The 20678-nt window shown below is 41.7% G+C and overlaps 1 protein-coding gene across 1 annotated transcript in view; it reads right to left on the reverse strand.

The window, feature by feature from the left end:
- Window positions 1–20678, reverse strand: part of SUCLG2 (succinate-CoA ligase GDP-forming subunit beta) — a 162589-nt gene that overhangs the window by 107467 nt on the left and 34444 nt on the right. The window contains exons 3-6 of the mRNA XM_077276044.1: window positions 9890–9989; window positions 8889–8979; window positions 2043–2195; window positions 212–301 (exon numbers count right to left, since the gene is read on the reverse strand). Coding sequence (XP_077132159.1) covers window positions 212–301; window positions 2043–2195; window positions 8889–8979; window positions 9890–9989 — 434 coding nt within the window. The remainder of the gene's footprint in view (window positions 1–211; window positions 302–2042; window positions 2196–8888; window positions 8980–9889; window positions 9990–20678) is intronic.

Here is a 20678-nt window from a genome sequence, read left to right on the forward strand (position 1 = left end):
GAATAAGATTGTGCAATTTATTTTTCTGGTCAGATTCCTACAGAATCAGATAGTAAAACATACACGACCGACATATAAAATCAGAGGCGTGCAGAGCCATGACAGTAGACTTAGTACAATGTCTGGGTACCGTCCTTGAGATAACCATTCACAATGTATTATGGGCTGTGATCCAGAACAGCGGAGGTGGTACAGTAACTGCTCTACTCACCTGTTGCCTTAGAGGCCCCTTGAATCCCAAATTGTCGGCCATCCGCAATGTCTGGCTGTCCTGTATGCCGTCAAATATATTGATTTCCTCCTGTTAAAATAACAGAATAAAATAGGCAAAGAAGAAACAAAAATATATTTAAGTCAGATGTAAATGAAAAATTAATATGCGCCAATGAATCGGGAGTAGTAACAGGTGCCCGGAGGGTACATCTTAATTATGTCACCAAGCTTTTGAATGAATCCCTTCCACAAGAAGGCGGTGGCGCGGTGACAAGACAATCTGACACCACTCGTCACTTCTAATTACCGGGCAGATGGCTTAGACAAACATTCGGCAGCTAATATTTAGGACTGGCTCCAGAATCTTATCATTGTGTTCATGCCACAACCCGACAATGTTATTACAAAATGCTCTTTGGAGGGGCACGGGGGTGGGGATGTCTCAGTTTTGCATAGAAGATTATTATATTTAATGCCCATGAGGATCTGACATGAGGAACAAGCAAAATATAAATGATTAAAAGCTCAAATTAGGAATTAAGCAACTACCGTTTTGGGTTCACAACTCCCGTGCAGATATGTCTACATGACATTACAATGGAAAACAAATGCTGTGCAGCCTTATCCCGCGGTCGCCCGCTAATCTATGTGCCCACTTAATGTGATTGTAAGACAAAAATTAGCGTGTAGTTTACCCTTCCCAGCTTCTGCAGCAAATTACTACAAGTGGTTGTGATTCTGCAAAGGGTTGTGGTTGCAGTGACACTCAGCCAGAAACTTTGGAAGCCGCTTTCATCTGGAGCCAACAGACGGGACGAAGCCAGGGCCGGAGGGGGTCTGAAACAACACCAAGGCCGACACGATGCCAAGGCTGGGTGTAGGTTGGAGGGGGCAAGACGGCGCCAGGGCAAGGATGTGAGGGCCAGGATGATGCCAGGACCGGGGAAGGGTTGAGGTGAGAAGACACCAGGGCCAAGGGGAGAGACGACGCCAGGTTGAGACGAGGGGAGCAAAACGTCGACAGGTCGAGACAAGATGGCGCTAGGCCGTGGTGCCGGTTTAGACAGACATTCTCTAACATTCCACCTTTTCCATGCTCATGCCTACGTATGCAGCTGTAAACAATTTTGCTTTCTTATTTTACACCTTGGCCTGGTTTCTGACTGCGCTTTTGTCTTGTCCATTTCCACTGTTTGCCTGGTACCTGCTGTTCTACTCATGATTTCGACTTCTAGCCATCTATTGACTACATTCCTACTTTATCCTCTTGCTTGCCCCATTATAAATTAAGTGTTAGTTGACCGACACCTGAGCTCCATTCCCAGAACATCTGCGCTTCAGCCATCGAACCGCGACCTTTCTGGGAACCGAACTAAGGGAGTCGGCTTGTAGCAAAGTCCAGACCGCCATAAAAAAAGTAAAGGGTGCAAAACCAAGAGACTCATAAGACTCCGCAACCCCAGTCTAGAATGTGACGAACAGTTAGAAAATCCACGTTCGGATACATGTTATCAGCGGGAAGTACGATCGCCGGGTCAGACTACACAGCGTTCATTTGTCAGACAATTCTATAAAGTTGCTGTAGACACAAAATAGAAGAATATTCTTAAAATTAAGACATTTTGCAAAGTTGCTTCACTCTTTATATTAGAATTGGACATACCCTTTAAAAGCAAAGACTAGATAATCCGCAGCCAGAATGGCTTCCTGGGGAACAAGTGATCCACTGCTAAGCTTCTTCATCAGCATGTGTTATATATTATGCCTATGGTACAATCTGATTTAAAGAGGGAGGTTGCAAGGAATTTTTTCCCCCAATAAGTGCTCACCTTAAAGATTAGTTCTGGGGTTTTTTCAGCTACTTCTTCAATGTCGACTCCACCTTGAGGGCTTCCGACGAGCACGGGACCATTGCATGCACGGTCCATTAGAATTGCTAAATAAGTTTCTCTGGAGATATCCAGGGCCTCTGCCACCATCACCTAAAACGTTAATTGCCCAAATTAAAATCCAAGTAGTTCTGAGTCTGCAAATAATCACGACTTTAGCTGTAATTATTATTAGGATGACACGGACCTTTGCTGATGTCAGCGAAAAAAAACAGCGTTTGCAGATGGATTTTTTTTTGTATTTCTTAAGCCCTCCTCCTCTCCAAGCGTCTTCCAAGATCACTGACGTTCTTTACCGTAATCTTTAATGTCTTTGGCAGTCGAAGTGATGTCAAGGTGAGTGACTCCCAGATGGAGGTCCCCGGGGATGGGTAACTCACAGCAGAATCTAGACACAAGTCCCGTGGGTATCGAACGCCTCATTGACTTGGACCAATTACAACAATAACTACAAGGACAATGATGGAGGAGATGCCCTGGGCACCTACCGGAGCTTGTGCGGATGAAGAGCTAGCGATGTCGGGATAGGAGTTGGTGTGTTCTGGATCTCGCACTTACTAGGCAGTACATATCCTAGAATAAAGAACTCCTGGGGTGGACTGCCTCTTGTTACAGTGGCCAGATTCCGTACAGTAGCGTATACAGGTCCTTCTCAAAAAATTAGCATATAGTGTTAAATTTCATTATTTACCATAATGTAATGATTACAATTAAACTTTCATATATTATAGATTCATTATCCACCAACTGAAATTTGTCAGGTCTTTTATTGTTTTAATACTGATGATTTTGGCCTACAAATCCTGATAACCCAAAAAACCTGTCTCAATAAATTAGCATATCAAGAAAAGGTTCTCTAAACGACCTATTACCCTAATCTTCTGAATCAACTAATTAACTCTAAACACATGCAAAAGATACCTGAGGCTTTTAAAAACTCCCTGCCTGGTTCATTACTCAAAACCCCCATCATGGGTAAGACTAGCGACCTGACAGATGTCAAGAAGGCCATCATTGACACCCTCAAGCAAGAGGGTAAGACCCAGAAAGAAATTTCTCAACAAATAGGCTGTTCCCAGAGTGCTGTATCAAGGCACCTCAATGGTAAGTCTGTTGGAAGGAAACAATGTGGCAGAAAACGCTGTACAACGAGAAGAGGTGACCGGACCCTGAGGAAGATTGTGGAGAAGGACAGATTCCAGACCTTGGGGAACCTGAGGAAGCAGTGGACTGAGTCTGGTGTGGAAACATCCAGAGCCACCGTGCACAGGCGTGTGCAGGAAATGGGCTACAGGTGCCGCATTCCCCAGGTAAAGCCACTTTTGAACCAGAAACAGCGGCAGAAGCGCCTGACCTGGGCTACAGAGAAGCAGCACTGGACTGTTGCTAAGTGGTCCCAAGTACTTTTTTCTGATGAAAGCAAATTTTGCATGTCATTCGGAAATCAAGGTGCCAGAGTCTGGAGGAAGACTGGGGAGAAGGAAATGCCAAAATGCCTGAAGTCCAGTGTCAAGTACCCACAGTCAGTGATGGTGTGGGGTGCCATGTCAGCTGCTGGTGTTGGTCCACTGTGTTTCATCAAGGGCAGGGTCAATGCAGCTAGCTATCAGGAGATTTTGGAGCACTTCATGCTTCCATCGGCTGAAATGCTTTATGGAGATGAAGATTTCATTTTTCAGCACGACCTGGCACCTGCTCACAGTGCCAAAACCACTGGTAAATGGTTTACTGACCATGGTATTACTGTGCTCAATTGGCCTGCCAACTCTCCTGACCTGAACCCCATAGAGAATCTGTGGGATATTGTGAAGAGAAAGTTGAGAGACGCAAGACCCAACACTCTGGATGAGCTTAAGGCCGCTATTGAAGCATCCTGGGCCTCCATAACATCTCAGCAGTGTCACAGGCTGATTGCCTCCATGCCACGCCGCATTGAAGCAGTCATTTCTGCCAAAGGATTCCCGACCAAGTATTGAGTGCATAACTGAACATTATTATTTGATGGTTTTTTTGTTTGTTATTAAAAAACACTTTTATTTGATTGGACGGGTGAAATATGCTAATTTATTGAGACAGGTTTTTTGGGTTATCAGGAGTTGTAGGCCAAAATCATCAGTATTAAAACAATAAAAGACCTGACAAATTTCAGTTGGTGGATAATGAATCTATAATATATGAAAGTTTAATTGTAATCATTACATTATGGTAAATAATGAAATTTAACACTATATGCTAATTTTTTGAGAAGGACCTGTATGTGATAAAGGGGCTTTCCGGGAGTTAAAAAAAGAAAAAAAAACAAAACAAAAGGATGAAGGCAGGTAAGAAGCAAGCTTGCAGGGAACAGATTATCGATGTGGCCGCTGGATTAGGTCCGGCAAAACGATTTGCACCATTTCTAGTGTCGACAGACTAAAACTACGGTACATTTTTCAAAGAGTGTAATTTGTTTTTTGGTTCCATGCTTCTCACCATATTCACCTGCACTCTCCACCTCCTTGCACATTTACAACTCGCTGCCGTCACCACTCTCTGTTCCTTGGTCAAGAACATTCATGGTGCACTCGCAAAGACTGAAAAATGTGCATGCGCAGTAAGAATCGCATCTTGTAATTGGTATTGTAAGTCCTGTAAACACACACAATATATATTTATTACACATCCCCTTGGAAAAGTGGTATTTTAACACCCGAAACGCGCGTCGGGTCTTGTCATCCATTTTTTTCTGACAACCTGATTCTCATAACATTGGTACAATGTATCCTTCCCAACCCTGTATTTATGTCCACTTGGTCTGATAAAGATACGTATTAGGCTACGTTCACATTAGCGGCGCCCGCCGCAGCGGCGGGCGCCGCAGCGGCGCCGCATGCATCATGCGCCCCTATATTTAACATGGGGGCGCATGGACATGCGGTGCACTTGCTTTTTGCGCCGCATGCGTCCCTGCGGCGCCCGCGTCGGGTCGCGGAGGACGCAGCAAGTTGCATTTTTGCTGCGTCCAAAATCAATGAAAAAAAGGACGCATGCGGCGCAAAAAGCTGCGTTGTGCATGTGTTCACATTTGCGCTGTGCGTTGCGGCGGCGACGCTGCGGCGCACACCGCAAATGTGAACGTAGCCTTAAAGGGCTGGTGTTGTGCTGTTCTATACCTACAAATACATTCTATGCACGTCACTTGACTTTTTGTCGTTTTGATGTACTCATGGCCGTCTTTCGCTTGACTGTCTTCCCTATACTGTTTTTTAAAATCTGATTTTAAAAGAAATTTGTTAAATAAAATTACTATTTAAACCTTTGTACTCCGTATGCTCCTGTTTCTATACATACTTGTAATTTCATGTTTAACCCTGCTCATTGGGGACACGTGTGTGTCCAGTAGGCGGAGTCACCAATGACTAAGGCTACGTTCACATTTGCGTTGTGCGCCGCAGCGTCGGCGCCGCAGCGCACAACGCAAACAAAAACGCGGCAAAACGCACGCTAAAACGCTGCGTTTTGCGCCGCATGCGTCCTTTTTGGCCGAAAGTTGGACGCAAAAAAAAATGCAACTTGATGCGTTTCTTGCGTCCAACGCTTGCGGCCATGCGGCGCAAAACGCAGCACAACGCATGTCCATGCGCCCCCATGTTAAATATAGGGGCGCATGACGCATGCGGCGCCCGACGCTGCGGCGCTGACCGCAAATGTGAACGTAGCCTAAGTCGATCACTGATTAGGACTGCCCGCTGGATTTATAAGACTAAGTATTTTCTTAAAAACTTTTTTATCTAAATATACAGTGTGTGCAAGTGTGTGTAATATACAGTATATATACTGTATATTTAGATGCAAAGTTTTTAAGAAAATACTTTTACAAATTAGTCTTATGAATCGAGTGGGCGGTACTTATCAGTGATCGACTTAATCATGGGTGAGTCCGCCTACTGGACACAAATGTGCCTCCAATAAGCAGGATTAAACATGAAATTACAAGTTATACTGAATCTTTTCCGATATATATCAATCTGCTCAGCTCCCCCCGATCCTATAACATGGTGCAAACAAATGTGTTTACTTTTAGGAGCATTTCCCCTATAAAATAGGAAGTATCAGCCTTGATCTTTCCCTCTGTCAGTCTCTTTTTCCTCTTGCTATATAATACTGTGAGCATTTCCACTCTTCTTTCCCAAACTGCATTGTAAATCTGCCTAGCCGGACTGTTCAGTATGCTACTGAGCCGCCACGTCTGCGCTACCGACACTGGAGAATTCCACCCCTGGCCAATGAAACATGCTAATTTTAAACTAATGAAGCAAGTTTCTCTGTCTTCTATATAAAGGCGCAGAGGTGCAGTTAAACACGGAGCATAATGAGGCCGGTTTTACCATCACTTGACGTCTTTTGTTTTTCACATTTAAAGAAAAGTGTTTCCTACAGAAGCAGGAACGTGGACGCCTGCCAAAAAGGCAAGAGAGCGGCTCATTAATTACTTGGGTCTTGCAATTCGCTGAGGTGTAGTTTTTTTTCGCTGAAGCACAGCAAAGGGGGTAACAGTGAACCGTTCGACAGTCATCACACTGGATTTTACATACCTGCTAAAAAAAACTTAATTATTTCAGATCAAACGTAAGAACAATGGCAGAGGATCTTAAAAGAAAAATTTTGCCCTGAAAAAGTCATTTTTTCTTTATTGGAGACTTATTCCTGTTAGACACATACTTACTAGCCAGCTGGGTAAAAACACAGACATCAGGAAATGAATGCAGGTCTGAGGTTGTACTAGAAGGGGAGGGCTGGTGGTAGCGTTAAGGAATTTAAAAGCTACAGACTAAATTAGGTTGCTACTTAATAAAATTGCACCAAGTTTCAGTTTGCAGTCATCCTTCCTTTATTCATTCTAAGACCCACTGATATGCAGTTTACAGCCTAATCCAGATGCACAAGATCTTTCTCTTGTAAGAGTGTCCCTCACAGTAATACAGGCTGGATGTCAGTTCTGTGTGTATCTAGTGCTTTATTAGCTTATATCAGCACAGCTTCTATCCTGCACTTTTTTTCCTTTTCATGTGTTTTTCTCCTTTTTACAGCTCATTCTCTGTGCCCACCTGAAATACTTCCTCCCCTCTGTGTACAACCCTTATCTGCTCCCTTCTGCTATCTATATTACTGAGAGAAGGGAGGGAAAAGCAGAGAGAACCACGAGAAGCAGGAGCTAGATACAGAACTTTGCAGCAGCAAAATGCTAAAAGAAAATCTGTGCCAAAAGGTACATGGTTCTTAACTCTGATGGCCTCCGCCATTTTTAGAGAGAATTTGTCAAGAGGTTTATGGGTAATATTAGCAATAACATTGAGGGGTGTAAAGCACAAGGGTAACCATACCTCTGTGTCTTCAAAGCCGAATCGGACCGCCACATGTTATGTGGCCCGCGAGGTTAGGACAAAGATGATCTGGCTTTTCATGTTCTCCGTATGGAGAGTCGGTCAGAGCAATGTGGAAGCGTGTGCCAGAGCTCAAAATCTAAGATGGCATCTGCCCCCCTGCGCTGGCGCCACCCCCTCAACCAAGTACTGTCTGCATTCTACGTTGACAGCTAGTGCTTAGCAGAGGGGGCATCGCCAGCACAAGGAGCAAGTGCCATCTTTGAAACACCGTTAACGCAGTCAGCCAGCACAAAACAGTGAGCGCAGTCAGCCAGCACAAAAAGTGAGCACAGAGTGGGCAGCGCCAGCACTACGAGCGGGTGTCATCTCTGAAACACAGTGAACAAAGTCATACAGCACAAACAGTGAGCGCAGTCAGCCAGCACAAAACAGTGAGCGCAGTCAGCCAGCACAAAACAGTGAGCGCAGTCAGCCAGCACAAAACAGTGAGCACAGTCAGCCAGCACAAAACAGTGAGCGCAGTCAGCCAGCACAAAACAGTGAGCACAGTCAGCCAGCACAAAACAGTGAGCGCAGTCAGCCAGCACAAAACAGTGAGCGCAGTCAGCCAGCACAAAACAGTGAGCGCAGTCAGCCAGCACAAAATAGTGAGCGCAGTCAGCCAGCACAAAATGATGAGCGCAACCAGCCAGCACAAAAACGTGAGAGCAGTCAGCCAACACAAAAAAGTGAGAGCAGTCAGCCAGCACAAAAAGTGAGAGCAGTCAGCCAGCACAAAAAGTGAGAGCAGTCAGCCAGCACACAAAGAGAGAGCAGTCAGCCAGCACACAAAGTGAGCACAGAGGGGGCAACGCCAGCACAAGCAGCCGATGCCATATTTGAAACACAGTGAACACATCACAGTGAACACATCAGCCAGCTATCACTTTTGTGTGGTTCCATCTTTGAATCAGAGCAGATGCAGCCAGAACTTTGCATAGGGAGCAATATTGGACTTTGAGGTCTGGCACAGCTCTCTTAGTCCTACTACCCAGGGACTGCTCTCTTTGCCCTACAACACAGGAACAGCGCTCTTAGCCCTACTAACCAGGCAAGTCTTCATGAGCCCTTACAATTACACATAGCTCTTTGAAGGCAACCATAATGCTGATGTTGCCATCAGTAAAAATGAGTTTGACACTCCTGACTTAAGTCAAAACGACTTTTGCATGATTGATCAAAAAGCTCACAAGCCCACTAAAAAAAACTGCAAAACTACAACCCTAAGCAGGAAAGCATAGGCCCGCTGGGTGATGTAGTTTTAAGGCAGGTAGAAAATCACATGTTGGCGTTAACAATAGGGCCAAATTCATACAACATTGGTCCCATGTGCCGCTGGATGCAGTATTACAGAGATACACAACATAAAACAGTAGCATACCTTGTTAACTTTGACACCGCCCTGGGGGGTTTGTTTTGTAGAGAGGTGGTAACCAATCATCTGCTTTGTAAGAACTTCTACTTTGTTAGGGCTGCAAAGCAAATTTAGTAAGAAATGTTAAAAAAAAAAAAAAAAAAAAAAGAGAATGAACAAAAATACACGAGAAAAGCAAAAGCAAAATTTTCCTAAGTGTTGTAACTGCAAGTCCTAATTCACAAATGGGTTCAGGTAAGAGGAGGTTCTCATTGCTTCCGTCCAGCGGCTGAAGGACGGGGTCTTGCAAACTGATTGGCACCAACTCCAGTGTGCAGTCCATTTGAAATGCGGACTCATTCATTACAATGGAGGACTGGTCTGCGAGGGCCAACAACCCTGAAATATTGGGGCTATACATTTAATTTCTAGACATGCCTAAATTTTCTAAGTGTACATTTGGACGATCATTCTTTCATCTAAGCTTGAAGGGGCCCTTCACACTAATTGTATGGAAAAAATGGGGGCCACAATCTGTAAAGGTAACTGCCCATGCCGAAGATTGGCTGCAACGGTCAAAGTGAGTGATGTACGTGCCGCCATCACTGCAGGACCGGCAGCTTAATCTAATTATTTACAGTGTTAATCAAAACTAGTAAAACTTTAAGGACTGCCAGCACTCCTTTTTTGAGGACATGCATTTTGGAGTACTTAAAGGGTTAAAATATCACCTATCCGTGGGATAGGGGATAATCTGCTGATCGCTCTGGGTCAGACTACTAGGACTCCAACCTATTCCAAGTACTGGGCTCTGTAAAGCCGAGAATGGGGTTCTGCAGCCCTATCTTGAATGGAGTGGAGGTGCATGTAATAATGTCACAAGAAATTAGAACAAAGATTTGTCTTTATGTAAAGGAGGTAGAGTTGTGGAATATGAAGGCGCTATATAAGCAAAACATAATAATAAAAAATAATCGAGACAGGATGATTCCGGAGGTCTACAAATGGTGCAAAATGCAAAAACTTACTCTGTAGTTAAATGAACTCCACCTTTAAGCCCGCTGTCAAAAACGCCTTTACCTCTCCCACCGGCCAAGATCTGGGCTTTTAGGACTATTTCTCGGGCTTCTGCAAAATGAAAATAAAAATTGATAAAATACACACGCATCCCATCCAAAAAAGTTAAAATTCCAAAAATACAACAGGAAGAAGTAGGATGAAAGGAGAAGAGAAGTCAACAGGAAAGAGGGAGCACAAAGAAGGGGCGGGTCAGAAGGGGCGGGTCAGAAGGGGCGGGTCAGAAGGGGCGGGGCAGAAGGGGCGGGGCAGAAGGAAGCAAATAGAGAAGATGGGAGGAGAAACGAGAAGGAAAATGAAAAAGGGAGCAAAAGAGTGAGATTGGAGAAGAATGTAGTAGGAACAAAATGTCTAATTTATCAACATTTGGTCCATATTAGGGCATTTTCACAAGGAGATTTTTTATTTGGATTTTGCAGCAGATTCTGTTTCAAGATTCACAAGAAAAACTGCTCCAAGTATTCTTGAAACAAGCTACCTATTCATGTCAACAGAAAAATATGGCTATAGTGCACATGACGCTGCTTTTTTTTTTCCAAGTGGAAATTCTTGAGAATCTCTGGAGAGGGACAGCAGCGCACACAAAGTAGGGCAATACTATCTGGTAAAGGCTAAGCATAAGATAGGGTACCGCTCACCTGAAAGTGTTGTGTGCACGCTGCCTATAAAAACGTGGAAAATTGCTACTGCTACCCCTTGGCGGATTCTTCCAGATGTATAATGGCAAAAATGGAAATCAGCACATTTAGTTGGGCTGCGCTATGGAAATGAAGAGCCTTGTGATTGCAAATTGTTTTCTTTTTTTTACATTAATAGGGTGTTTTAGTGCCAGATCAGCACCTTTCTCAAAATATGGAAACCAAGTGGTTTTAAAACCTTGAAAAAGGCGCCGGTCCGATGCAGAAACGCTTTGGTATTAATAAAACCCTATTTGGAATCCCAAGGCTCTTCATTTTCACAGCGCAGCCCAACTAAACGTGCCAGCTTCCATTTTTGCCATATGTGAATTCTTGAGGCGGTTGTGCTAGAGTTCAGTGTTTTCCAAACTCCAGTCCTCACGGAGCCCAACAGGTCATGTTTTCAGGATTTCCTTACTATTGCACAGGTGATGGAAGTATCAGGAGTTCTTTCACTTGTGCAGCACTATGGAAATCCTGAAAACATGACCTGTTGGGGTCCGTGAGGACTGGAGTTTGGGAAATACTGTGCTAGACAAACCTCTCCAAAGTTGCAAGTTTAATCAACCGAAGCAGAAAAAATGCCACCTGAACAAAAACTGTAAAAAAAATAAATAAAAAAAAGCATTAAAAAATACTTTAAGCACTTTTTATTTTTCCACATAAAAAAATATTCTTAATGAACAGAGACAACAAAAAGTTAAAAGGCATGTAAAGTACAAAAAGGCATGTCAGTGCTTAAAAGACGCCAAAAAGTCGGTCTAGTTGTTAAAACTTCTATTGAACAATTTCTTACTTTAACCTTTTAAAACGTGACCATTTTTATTGGATGGCTTGCATTTTTTTGATTCATCTAGGAGACCTGTCCTAGCAGGATAAATTCGGAATCTTTTTTTTGTGCCAAACTCTAACCTAATTCCCATTTCATTCTTTTCTCTGCCTTGTAATTGGAGAAATCATAGCCAACATTTCCAGTAAGACATCTAACGATAATGAATAGCAGAGAAAAACAAAATGTAACATTACAAGACAGGAGTAAAACAAAAGCTGCCAATAAGCCTCAAACCTTAATATAAAAAAAAAAAGTTACACCTGCCGTTGCGATCAATACAGACACCGCCGACTATTTCTTGCCTTCTGGGCTAGTGAGGACTTAAATTTGATCTTGGAGGTTTATTGCCATTTTTTTTTTCATTGCTCTATTAATTCTTCTCGGTCACCAATTCTTATGTACTTAAATATCGGATTTTAATGAAACAATCATTTTCATTTTATTTTTTTTTTATTTTTTATTTTATCTTATTTAATTTTTTTTTCTATTTATTCCTTCACAGCTCAAATTCCCAAACGGGATTACGAGAAAATGTTCTTTAGTAGAAAATGTAATTTTAGTTGCAGTGATACGGCTCTACTCTCTTAGGTACCGTCTACAAAAATTGCAAAGGGCATAATGGATTTTTTATGGAAATATCCCAGCCTTGGTACAAATTGAGTTACTACAGACAAATGTTAGCTATCCGACGGCTTTAAAACACAGGATAAAATTATGTTCCAATCACACATTCCTCGGCCCGTTCGGCAGAAGGAAATTTTTCATACAAAAGAAATTAGACACTGGTTCATTGAGCCATTAAAAGCCTAAAGACGTGTAGTGGGTAATTTATTCTCGTCAAAGCTTTTCAGTTCAATGGAAGACAGAAAATCGGGCACGAGAATCACAGCTGACGATACATTATATGAACAGATTGCACCGCTATTCAGACGATAACTAAAAAAAAAAAAGAAACAAAAGCCACAACAAGTCCAGATTCATGACAGTCCCTGCAGATTTTACAAAGCAACAGTGATGTGTTCTGGTCAAAAAATGTCAGCAAAGCCGAAGGAAAAACAATGAATGGATTACCAACCGGTAGAGCGAACAGTTGGAAGGTGATTGGAAAAAGTTTTAGGCTGTGTTCACATACTGTGGTGCATGTGTTCCTACACACCCCCAAAAGAGAAGCCTATAGCAAAATGCGGGAAAAAAAAATAAAATAAACACAACGTTTGGAAAATAAAAAATGGCAGACTCAAAAAATATATAAAAAAAAAAAACTATCATCATAGAACAAAAAAAAAAAGAACCAAGTATGCTCAGAAAATCGTTAATAGCGCAGACGTACAGGGGTTGTCTTGACGGAATAGGGCCTCATTTAAACAGTTTTTCACGAACGAGTTCCATTTGTGTTTTCCAGATTAAGCACATACAGATAATTTATTGTCTATGGACATGTTTGCATAACTGTTTTGTGGACCAATTGACCGAAAAAAAAAATTTACTCATATGGCTCACTAAAGTGAATTGTACATTAAAAAAATGACGTATGAGTGCAGTCTGATTTCCACACACTGGTAGAATGGAGAAGATGGAGACATTTTTTTTCCACTATCTTCTCCTACTCCGACCACACTCCCGACCACACTCCCGACCACACTCCCGACCACACTCCCGACCACACTCCCGACCACACTCCCGACCACACTCCCGACCACACTCCCGACCACAGAATATAAGTAAAACAAAATGGATTGGCTCGAGTGCATCTGTTTTACAACAGTTCAGTTTTTTTTTTTTAAATTTCAATATAAAAACGTGTAGCTACTAAAAGATTACAAAAACGTAAGGCTTTCTTCAAATTGTTCCCAAATTTTGATAAACCTTTTTTAATTTAAAAGGTCTGGAAGCGGTATTAAAATGCAGGAACACGTAGCGTTGACGTCTTGCTTTGCCATCTATTTTCCGCGTACTTCTGACTAGTTGAGCTTTTAGCCAGGATATTACAGGTCTGAAAAGGAGCATTTGTTTCTCGGGAAACTCTAGGGATTAAAGTCTATTTTGAAGAAGATTCCCCAACCATAATGTCTTCAATTAAAAAGACACAGATTCCCCGGAGTCACAGGAGCCTAAGAGCACTTGATTAATGCACTGCAGCTCCAAGGCACGGACATCTTCATTTAACTCAACCTCACAATTCCCCTTGTTGGTTATAAACCACCAGTTTCTCTTCACTGCAGTATAAAAGTGAATAATAGAGAATACTTGCGTCCAAAACCCTCAAAATGCCCAGGAGAAGTCACATATAGGCATATTTTTTGTGTGGCCCAACGGTTTGTCTAATGACCTATCATGGGGATCCATGACAATATTATTGCGGGTCATTAGACCTCACGTTGAGCCAGAGCTTTACCTGGAATTGGACCTGAAATTCAAGCTTTAATATATGCTGCAAGTTTGGATAGTTAGGCCTTTGACAACCTGAGTTTTGCCCATTTTAGACTGGTGGTACACATTAGGCTCAGGGCACAGTAGTCCATGTGTGGCGCCCCAGGGTCCTGGTCATCACAGTGATATTGCTTTCCTCCCGGGGAGAGTGATGCTACGTTTGGAGGCAAGGAAGGACAACTGCATCCAGGTACCACAAATATGCAACACTTCACACTCCAGGCCACCAGGGGGAGCTTCCGATCCTATTTACTAGGTGACATTATATATATATATATATATATATATATAAACTGGTAGTCTGTAGGGAAAGCTAGTCAGTCCTTCAGGGAAGCTGTTCCTGGCAGGAGCGAATTCCTGTCAGAGGACAGAGGAGAGGGTTCACAGAGCTGTGCATGCCCTAAGAGCTGCAGCTCCCAGAAAGAGACATTGAAGGCCAAATTGTTTGCAGCGAGCGTGGAGAAGACTTACATCAGAGATCGGCAGGACAGCTGAACTCTACGTTACCTGTCTGACCTAACACCCAGGAGGTTACGGTGACAACCTTAGAGGCTGAGGCGTGCTAGAGTCCCTATAAACCGCCTCAAGTCACCAGTCATACAGGTATGTCCTATCCAATCTGGGGGACAGAGAGAGATAACATCTGTGAGGACCTTATGAGAAGCTTAGCAGTAAAGGACTACATCACCACGGCGCTAGAGGAAAGGCTTTAATTCTCCACCTGGACAAGGGGACTCTGGACTTGCCTCCAAACCGGCCTGACTCTGCCTGCCCTGTGGTCTGGTGCTCTGGACTGTGGATGCTGAAGTCTTCAGTAAAGGTAAAGAGACTGCAACCTTGTGTCCTCGTTCTTCACTGCGCCATTCACCATCTATATACTGGGAAGCCCTGGGGATACACTTCACCTGTGGGAAGGTATACCATCTAGTTGCCATAACATCACCTCAGCGGACCCCTTAAAGCAGTGTCGATCACCCTGACCGAATACCACAGGTGGCGTCACGAACATAAACTTCATCCGTTTAAAGACCTTTCCCTTTTATACAGACGTCCCAGGGCCACGGACTGGGGCAGCCACCGTGACATTCCCCCCCTTTGAGCCGACCGGACCCAGTACCGAGTACCCCACTGCACTGACGGGGCGCTTTACATGCATCATGATGTTTGGACTTCCAAGTGTCCCAATTGGAGCCTTGTGTAACTTTTATTGTTTCCATGGATTTATTTGGGTCCAAAAGGGAATTGGCATTAGCAAAAACTCTTGCAGTCAAAAATAAAAGCATCCCTGAAGGAAAAAGTGTAATTCAAGTGAGAACGGAGCCTAAAGATCTATGTCAACTGTATACGATAAACACTTTTGGATCTGGCATAATGGGCTTTTAAGAATGGCCGATTTTTAGTTTCCATATGAATAAACATCACTAGAGATACAATTTGCATGCTATAAATGTCTTCTATAGTAATAAAAGCTGGTCATACACATGTGATTAGTGGGATGCTTAAAGCTCATTTCAGCAGACAGCTCTCTCCCCCCGATTACGGCAAAATTATGGGAGGGGAAAAAACACTTCCAGACTTTTGCTTTTGACAGTGGCTTATTCCCCCTGGAAATAAAAAGGATTGGGGTATGATATTCCATCTTCCCGATTGTTCTCTCTCCCAACACCATCTTTTGGTGAGTGTAGGGAGTACCTCACACACATCAGATTGTTGGCTGGTTCAGCCAAAATTGGTGGATTTTGCCAACTTTCATCTAACGTGTGTATTCTCAAAAAATCAAGTTGTCCTTTATCGATATGATAGGAGTTAACTTGCTGATTGATGGAATCTGAGTGCTGGGACCTCCCAACGATCCCAAGATCTGGGCTCTGGAAAAAACAAGACTAGGACTCTGTAGACCCATTCTGAATAGTGTGGCGGTGCACGCGCTCGGCCTCCACTCTATTCAATGTCTATAAGACTGACGGAAAAAACGGCTATAGACCCATAGACAAAGAATGGAAAAGAGGCCACCCATGCATAGCGCCATTACAGAGTCCCGTTCTTGGGATTGTTGGGTGATCCCAGTGGTAACTTGATTTAATTTTTTCTTTGAACAAACCCTTTAGAACGCATGCTTGGCAATTATATTTGGCCACTAATCCTCAACCTATCATACAGATCAAGAAAATGGTCCAAAAGGCATGGAATATTAAACTGGGCATTTTTTTCATATATTGAGTATAAAAGTTTTAAACAGAAAACTTCCAAAACTGTTTCCGACTAAGAAAGTATAGAGCTATCTTACCTTTTCATATCATTTGTTTAAAGTGTGTAAAAAAGGGTGGAAGAAGGAATCTTCAGAGGACCTTTCACATCTCTTTGAGGTGTAATTAAACCGACTATTTCAAAGAATCGCTTTTATCTAAAGTCGGAACGTTGACCGACTCAACTTTCACAAAAACTGTAAAAAAAAAAGCTTTTTTTTTTTTTACTGGGTCACTATACTTAAAAGCAACTTGACATTGTTCAGAGTTTTACAAAACTTGGAAAAATGAAACAATTGGGGATAATTATAGATTTATTTTACTCAGACATTTGTATATAGGAGCTGTGCGTGTCGTCATGTGCATCTAAAAAAGACATTGATTTTTTTTTTTATTGGCTTCTGTATGAATGCAAGGGAACTAAACCTTTGCATGAGATGTCCTACACCTTTATCCATGAGGCCTTAAAGAGTATGTGTAAAAATTATATTTTGTAAGGATTTTTTGAATGGAATGTCATCTTTTTTTGTGCTCTCAATGGGAAAAACAAAATAATCTTGTAGTTATGATACTTTTTAATTGTTAACACAAAATAAATGATGTTACAAAGCTAGCTTTCAAGACTTCTTAGGTCTCTTCATCAGGCATGATACCATGATGTTACAAATCGAGCTTCCAAGACTTCTTAGGTCTCTTCATCAGGCATGATACCATGATGTTACAAATCGAGCTTCCGAGACTTCTTAGGTCTCTTCATCAGGCATGATAATATGTTACAAAGTGAGCTTTCGAGACTTCTTAGGTCTCATCATCAGGCATGATATACCATGATGCTACAAAACAAGCTTTCAAGACTAATTAGGTCTCTTCATCAGGCATGATACCATGTTACAAAGCGAGCTTTCAAGACTTCTTAGGTCTCTTCATCAGGCATGATACCATGATGCTACAAAACAAGCTTTCAAGACTAATTAGGTCTCTTCATCAGGCATGATAACATGTTACAAAGCGAGCTTTCGAGACTTCTTAGGTCTCATCATCAGGCATGATACCATGATGTTACAAAGCAAGGTTTCGAGACTTCTGAGGTCTTTTCATCAGGCATGATACCATGATGTTACAAAGCGAGCTTCCGAGACTTCTTAGGTCTCTTCATAAGGCATGATACCATGATGTTACAAAGCAAGGTTTCGAGACTTCTGAGGTCTCTTCATCAGGCATGATACCATGATGTTACAAAGTGAGGTTTTGAGATTTCTTAGGTCTCTTCATCAGGCATGACACCATGCCTGATGAAGAGAAATACGAAGTCTCGAAAGCTAGCTTTGTAACAATTTATATTATTTTTGCTAGCCATTAAAGGGTATCAAACGGCAAGACTATCTTGTTTTTCCCAATGAGAGCAAACTTTTTTTCAACTTACCAAACTTTTATTTCTTTCACTTTGTTGTGGAAATAATCTTTTTTTGCAAATGCTACAATTCACCTAAAAAATACAAAATCAAGCAACTATGTAAAATATCCTTGATAAAAAAAAAAAAAAAAGCTAGGGAGTAGAACATGGTCAGGAAAAAATGGGACAATTACAAGGCAGCAACAGACTATAAACAAAAAGTATTTGCCGTCTGTTGCCATGGGTAAACACAGGTCTGCAAATGGACTGCATACATCAAACGGGAGAATATTTTTAAAGCGCAAGTTTTGTTTCAGGTGACTTTTCACATAAAAAGTGTTGAATGTGTACATGAAAAAAAAACAATTCTTATATCATTTGTTTCCTGTATTTTTTCATTAGTATTCCGCTTTGCAAGCTCTAATTTTCAGTTGTCTGTGAGCTAGTGGATGAAGACTCGATGCTATGATGTCTTCCATACATAGAACACACAGATGAGGTGTCCCTGCTCTTCTGTGTGTGCTATAGATGGAAGACATCATAGCATCAAGGCACGGCACGTGTACAAAAGCAGAATCAGCAGCATGGAGGTCATTATTCAGTAGTACTGAGCAGTGTAACTGTGAATCCAGTTCTGATGTGAGATAACACTCATTACAAAGCAGCAGCACCTTCTGTGGTGTATCTCTGCCTCAGTATGCTCTTCTCTCTTCCTCCGCATCCAAGCAGACTTCAAAAACGCAGGAAAGTGCACTTACAATTGGGGAAGAACATGAAAACAAAACATTTTTGTACTTTAGTCCATTGCTGCTTGGGAAAACAGGGGCCAGAGGCTTTTTACAGACTTATTGACGTTTGAGACTTAACTACAATAGTCACAACAGGCTTTTCTGTTAAATATGTAGAAAAGAAAACGTCGACATGACACCGTCAAGTGTGCGGAATAGTCTCCCCGGGGAAATTTAAGACAATTTATTGACTTGACGACTTAAATATCTTCTTCTGTGTTTTAAGACGTCTGGGATAGAAAGCTGCTAATTTCTCCCACAACTGTTGTTGAAAGGCCCATAATTGAAATGGTAAATCTGGTTGCCGGAGAAAAAGACAAGATGAGGAATTTTGCACATTTAGGGGCAGAAAAAGGGACAATTTAACATTTAGGGAAGTTTTCCATGAGAAGTTTATACACGCAGCGGATTTTCCAATGCAGGATAGTGAGTATAAAACCCGCTAAGTATTAGAGTCGCCACATTATGGATGGTTCAGGGATGTAAGAATCCAAAAATGATCAATTATCCGGTGGGACGTTGAGACTTTTATAAAACTGGAATAGCCCTTTCTGCCCAGTTGCAAGTCCATGTATAGGAGTGAAAAAATATATATTAAAAAGGGAGTGTCAGCACAAAATGACTGTTCAAACCAAGCAGTTGCTCGACTAGCCTTTTCTGAAGCCGAGCAGTTTCAGATCACTTTCTCGACAACTTTTCCAATCTTTCTCTCCTCGACTGACAGCTCTGGCATTACAGGAGCAGAGATAAATGGAAACCCAGTAGGTGGGGAGATGCAATGAACTGCTTGGCCACATGCACCTAAACTCGGTTTGAACAGTCATTTTCTGTAGACAGACGCCCTTTAAAGTCGATTTATAGAAAAGTGGAAGCACCGTAAGTAACTTCATGTATCGATCCAGAACTAGACCACTGCAGAAGGAGGGTTTATGGATTCTTCCAGCAACCAGGCCTTAAAGTGGACTAATCACCAGGTCAAAAATTGGACCAGTGTTTGGTCTTATTTTATTTTCGTTACTCCCCTGAGTTTTCCATTTTTGTTTTTTTCAAATTCCGCCATGCGGTTTCAGAGATATGGACCTTTTTATTTTATGAAGACCATAAAAATGGATCATTAGGCGATGTGGTCTAAAGCACACCCCCTAAAGAAACCTGCCAGACACGCGTTCTTTTAGAGACCAAAAGAAAAATAATAAGGCTCATATCTCTGGTACCGCATGGCGGAATTTAAAAAAATAAAAAATGAAATAATCAGGGGGAACAGCAGGAATAAAACAAGAGCAAAAACTGGACACTTTGGAACTAGTGAGAGGTCCCCTTTAAACCATCTCGACCCCACCACTGGTGGCTCAGACGACACGTTTGCGGCCATGCCTTTAGTCCAGAGCTTACAAGTCACGCATTGACTCAATATGAACACCTTTTCCTCTCCAATTCTTCCTCTCCCCCATTTGATGTGTGGGAATTCAGAATTACTCTTGTCCCCCCCCCCCCCCCCCCAATTTATCAAAATACTGACGAAACAAAAGCAGAAAGCCAAGAAATACGTGGCCTCTTCATTCAGCATTTATTATGCAGTTGTGAACAATGTTCTTGATGAAAATCCAGTCCATTAAAGACACAAAGCTCCAGTGTAACGCTATGAGCCTGCCATAATGCATTCTGCAAAATGCCGTGTGCTTTCCTGCTGCTCCAAATTGTATTCTATACAATTGCGCCTTTCACTGTATTAGTCTTCTAAGCAGCGTACGAGGAGCGAGCGGAGAAAACAGACTGTTTTTAGTACTTCTGCGACTAATGAATAGAAAATTAAATGATGGGGGTGATCGAAAGACTAAAGAATCTGCGCACATTTAAAGGAGAACTCCCCATTTTCTGAATTTAGGTTTAAAGGGTTATTCTAATTGCAAGATTTAAAAAGTAACTTAAAAGAAATTAAATAAAAAAATGAGACTCCTATCCAAAGAAAAAAAAAAAAAGAAAAAATGAATATCTGATACCAGAGTCCAAAAAAGTTCTAATCTAGTAAAATACAAAACTAATTAACCCGCGCTGGTTATCACCAGAATGTAAAAAATAATTTTTTCCAGCACACTTCTAAAAATAAAAAAAATAATAATAATAAAAAAACCTATCAAAGCATCATATGTACTAAGAAAAAAAAATGGTACCAACAATGACTACAGCTTGCCATACAAAAAGACAAGCTTTCATAAACCTCTATGGACAGAAAAATAAAGTTTATGCATCTCAGAAAATAGCAAAAAATTAAAATCTGATTTTTGTTTTTTTAAAAGCCGTAAAATATATATATATATATATATATATATATATATATATATATATATATATATATATATATATATATATATAT

This window comes from Ranitomeya variabilis, chromosome 8 (genome assembly GCF_051348905.1).
Source record: "Ranitomeya variabilis isolate aRanVar5 chromosome 8, aRanVar5.hap1, whole genome shotgun sequence".
Lineage (NCBI taxonomy): Eukaryota > Metazoa > Chordata > Amphibia > Anura > Dendrobatidae > Ranitomeya > Ranitomeya variabilis.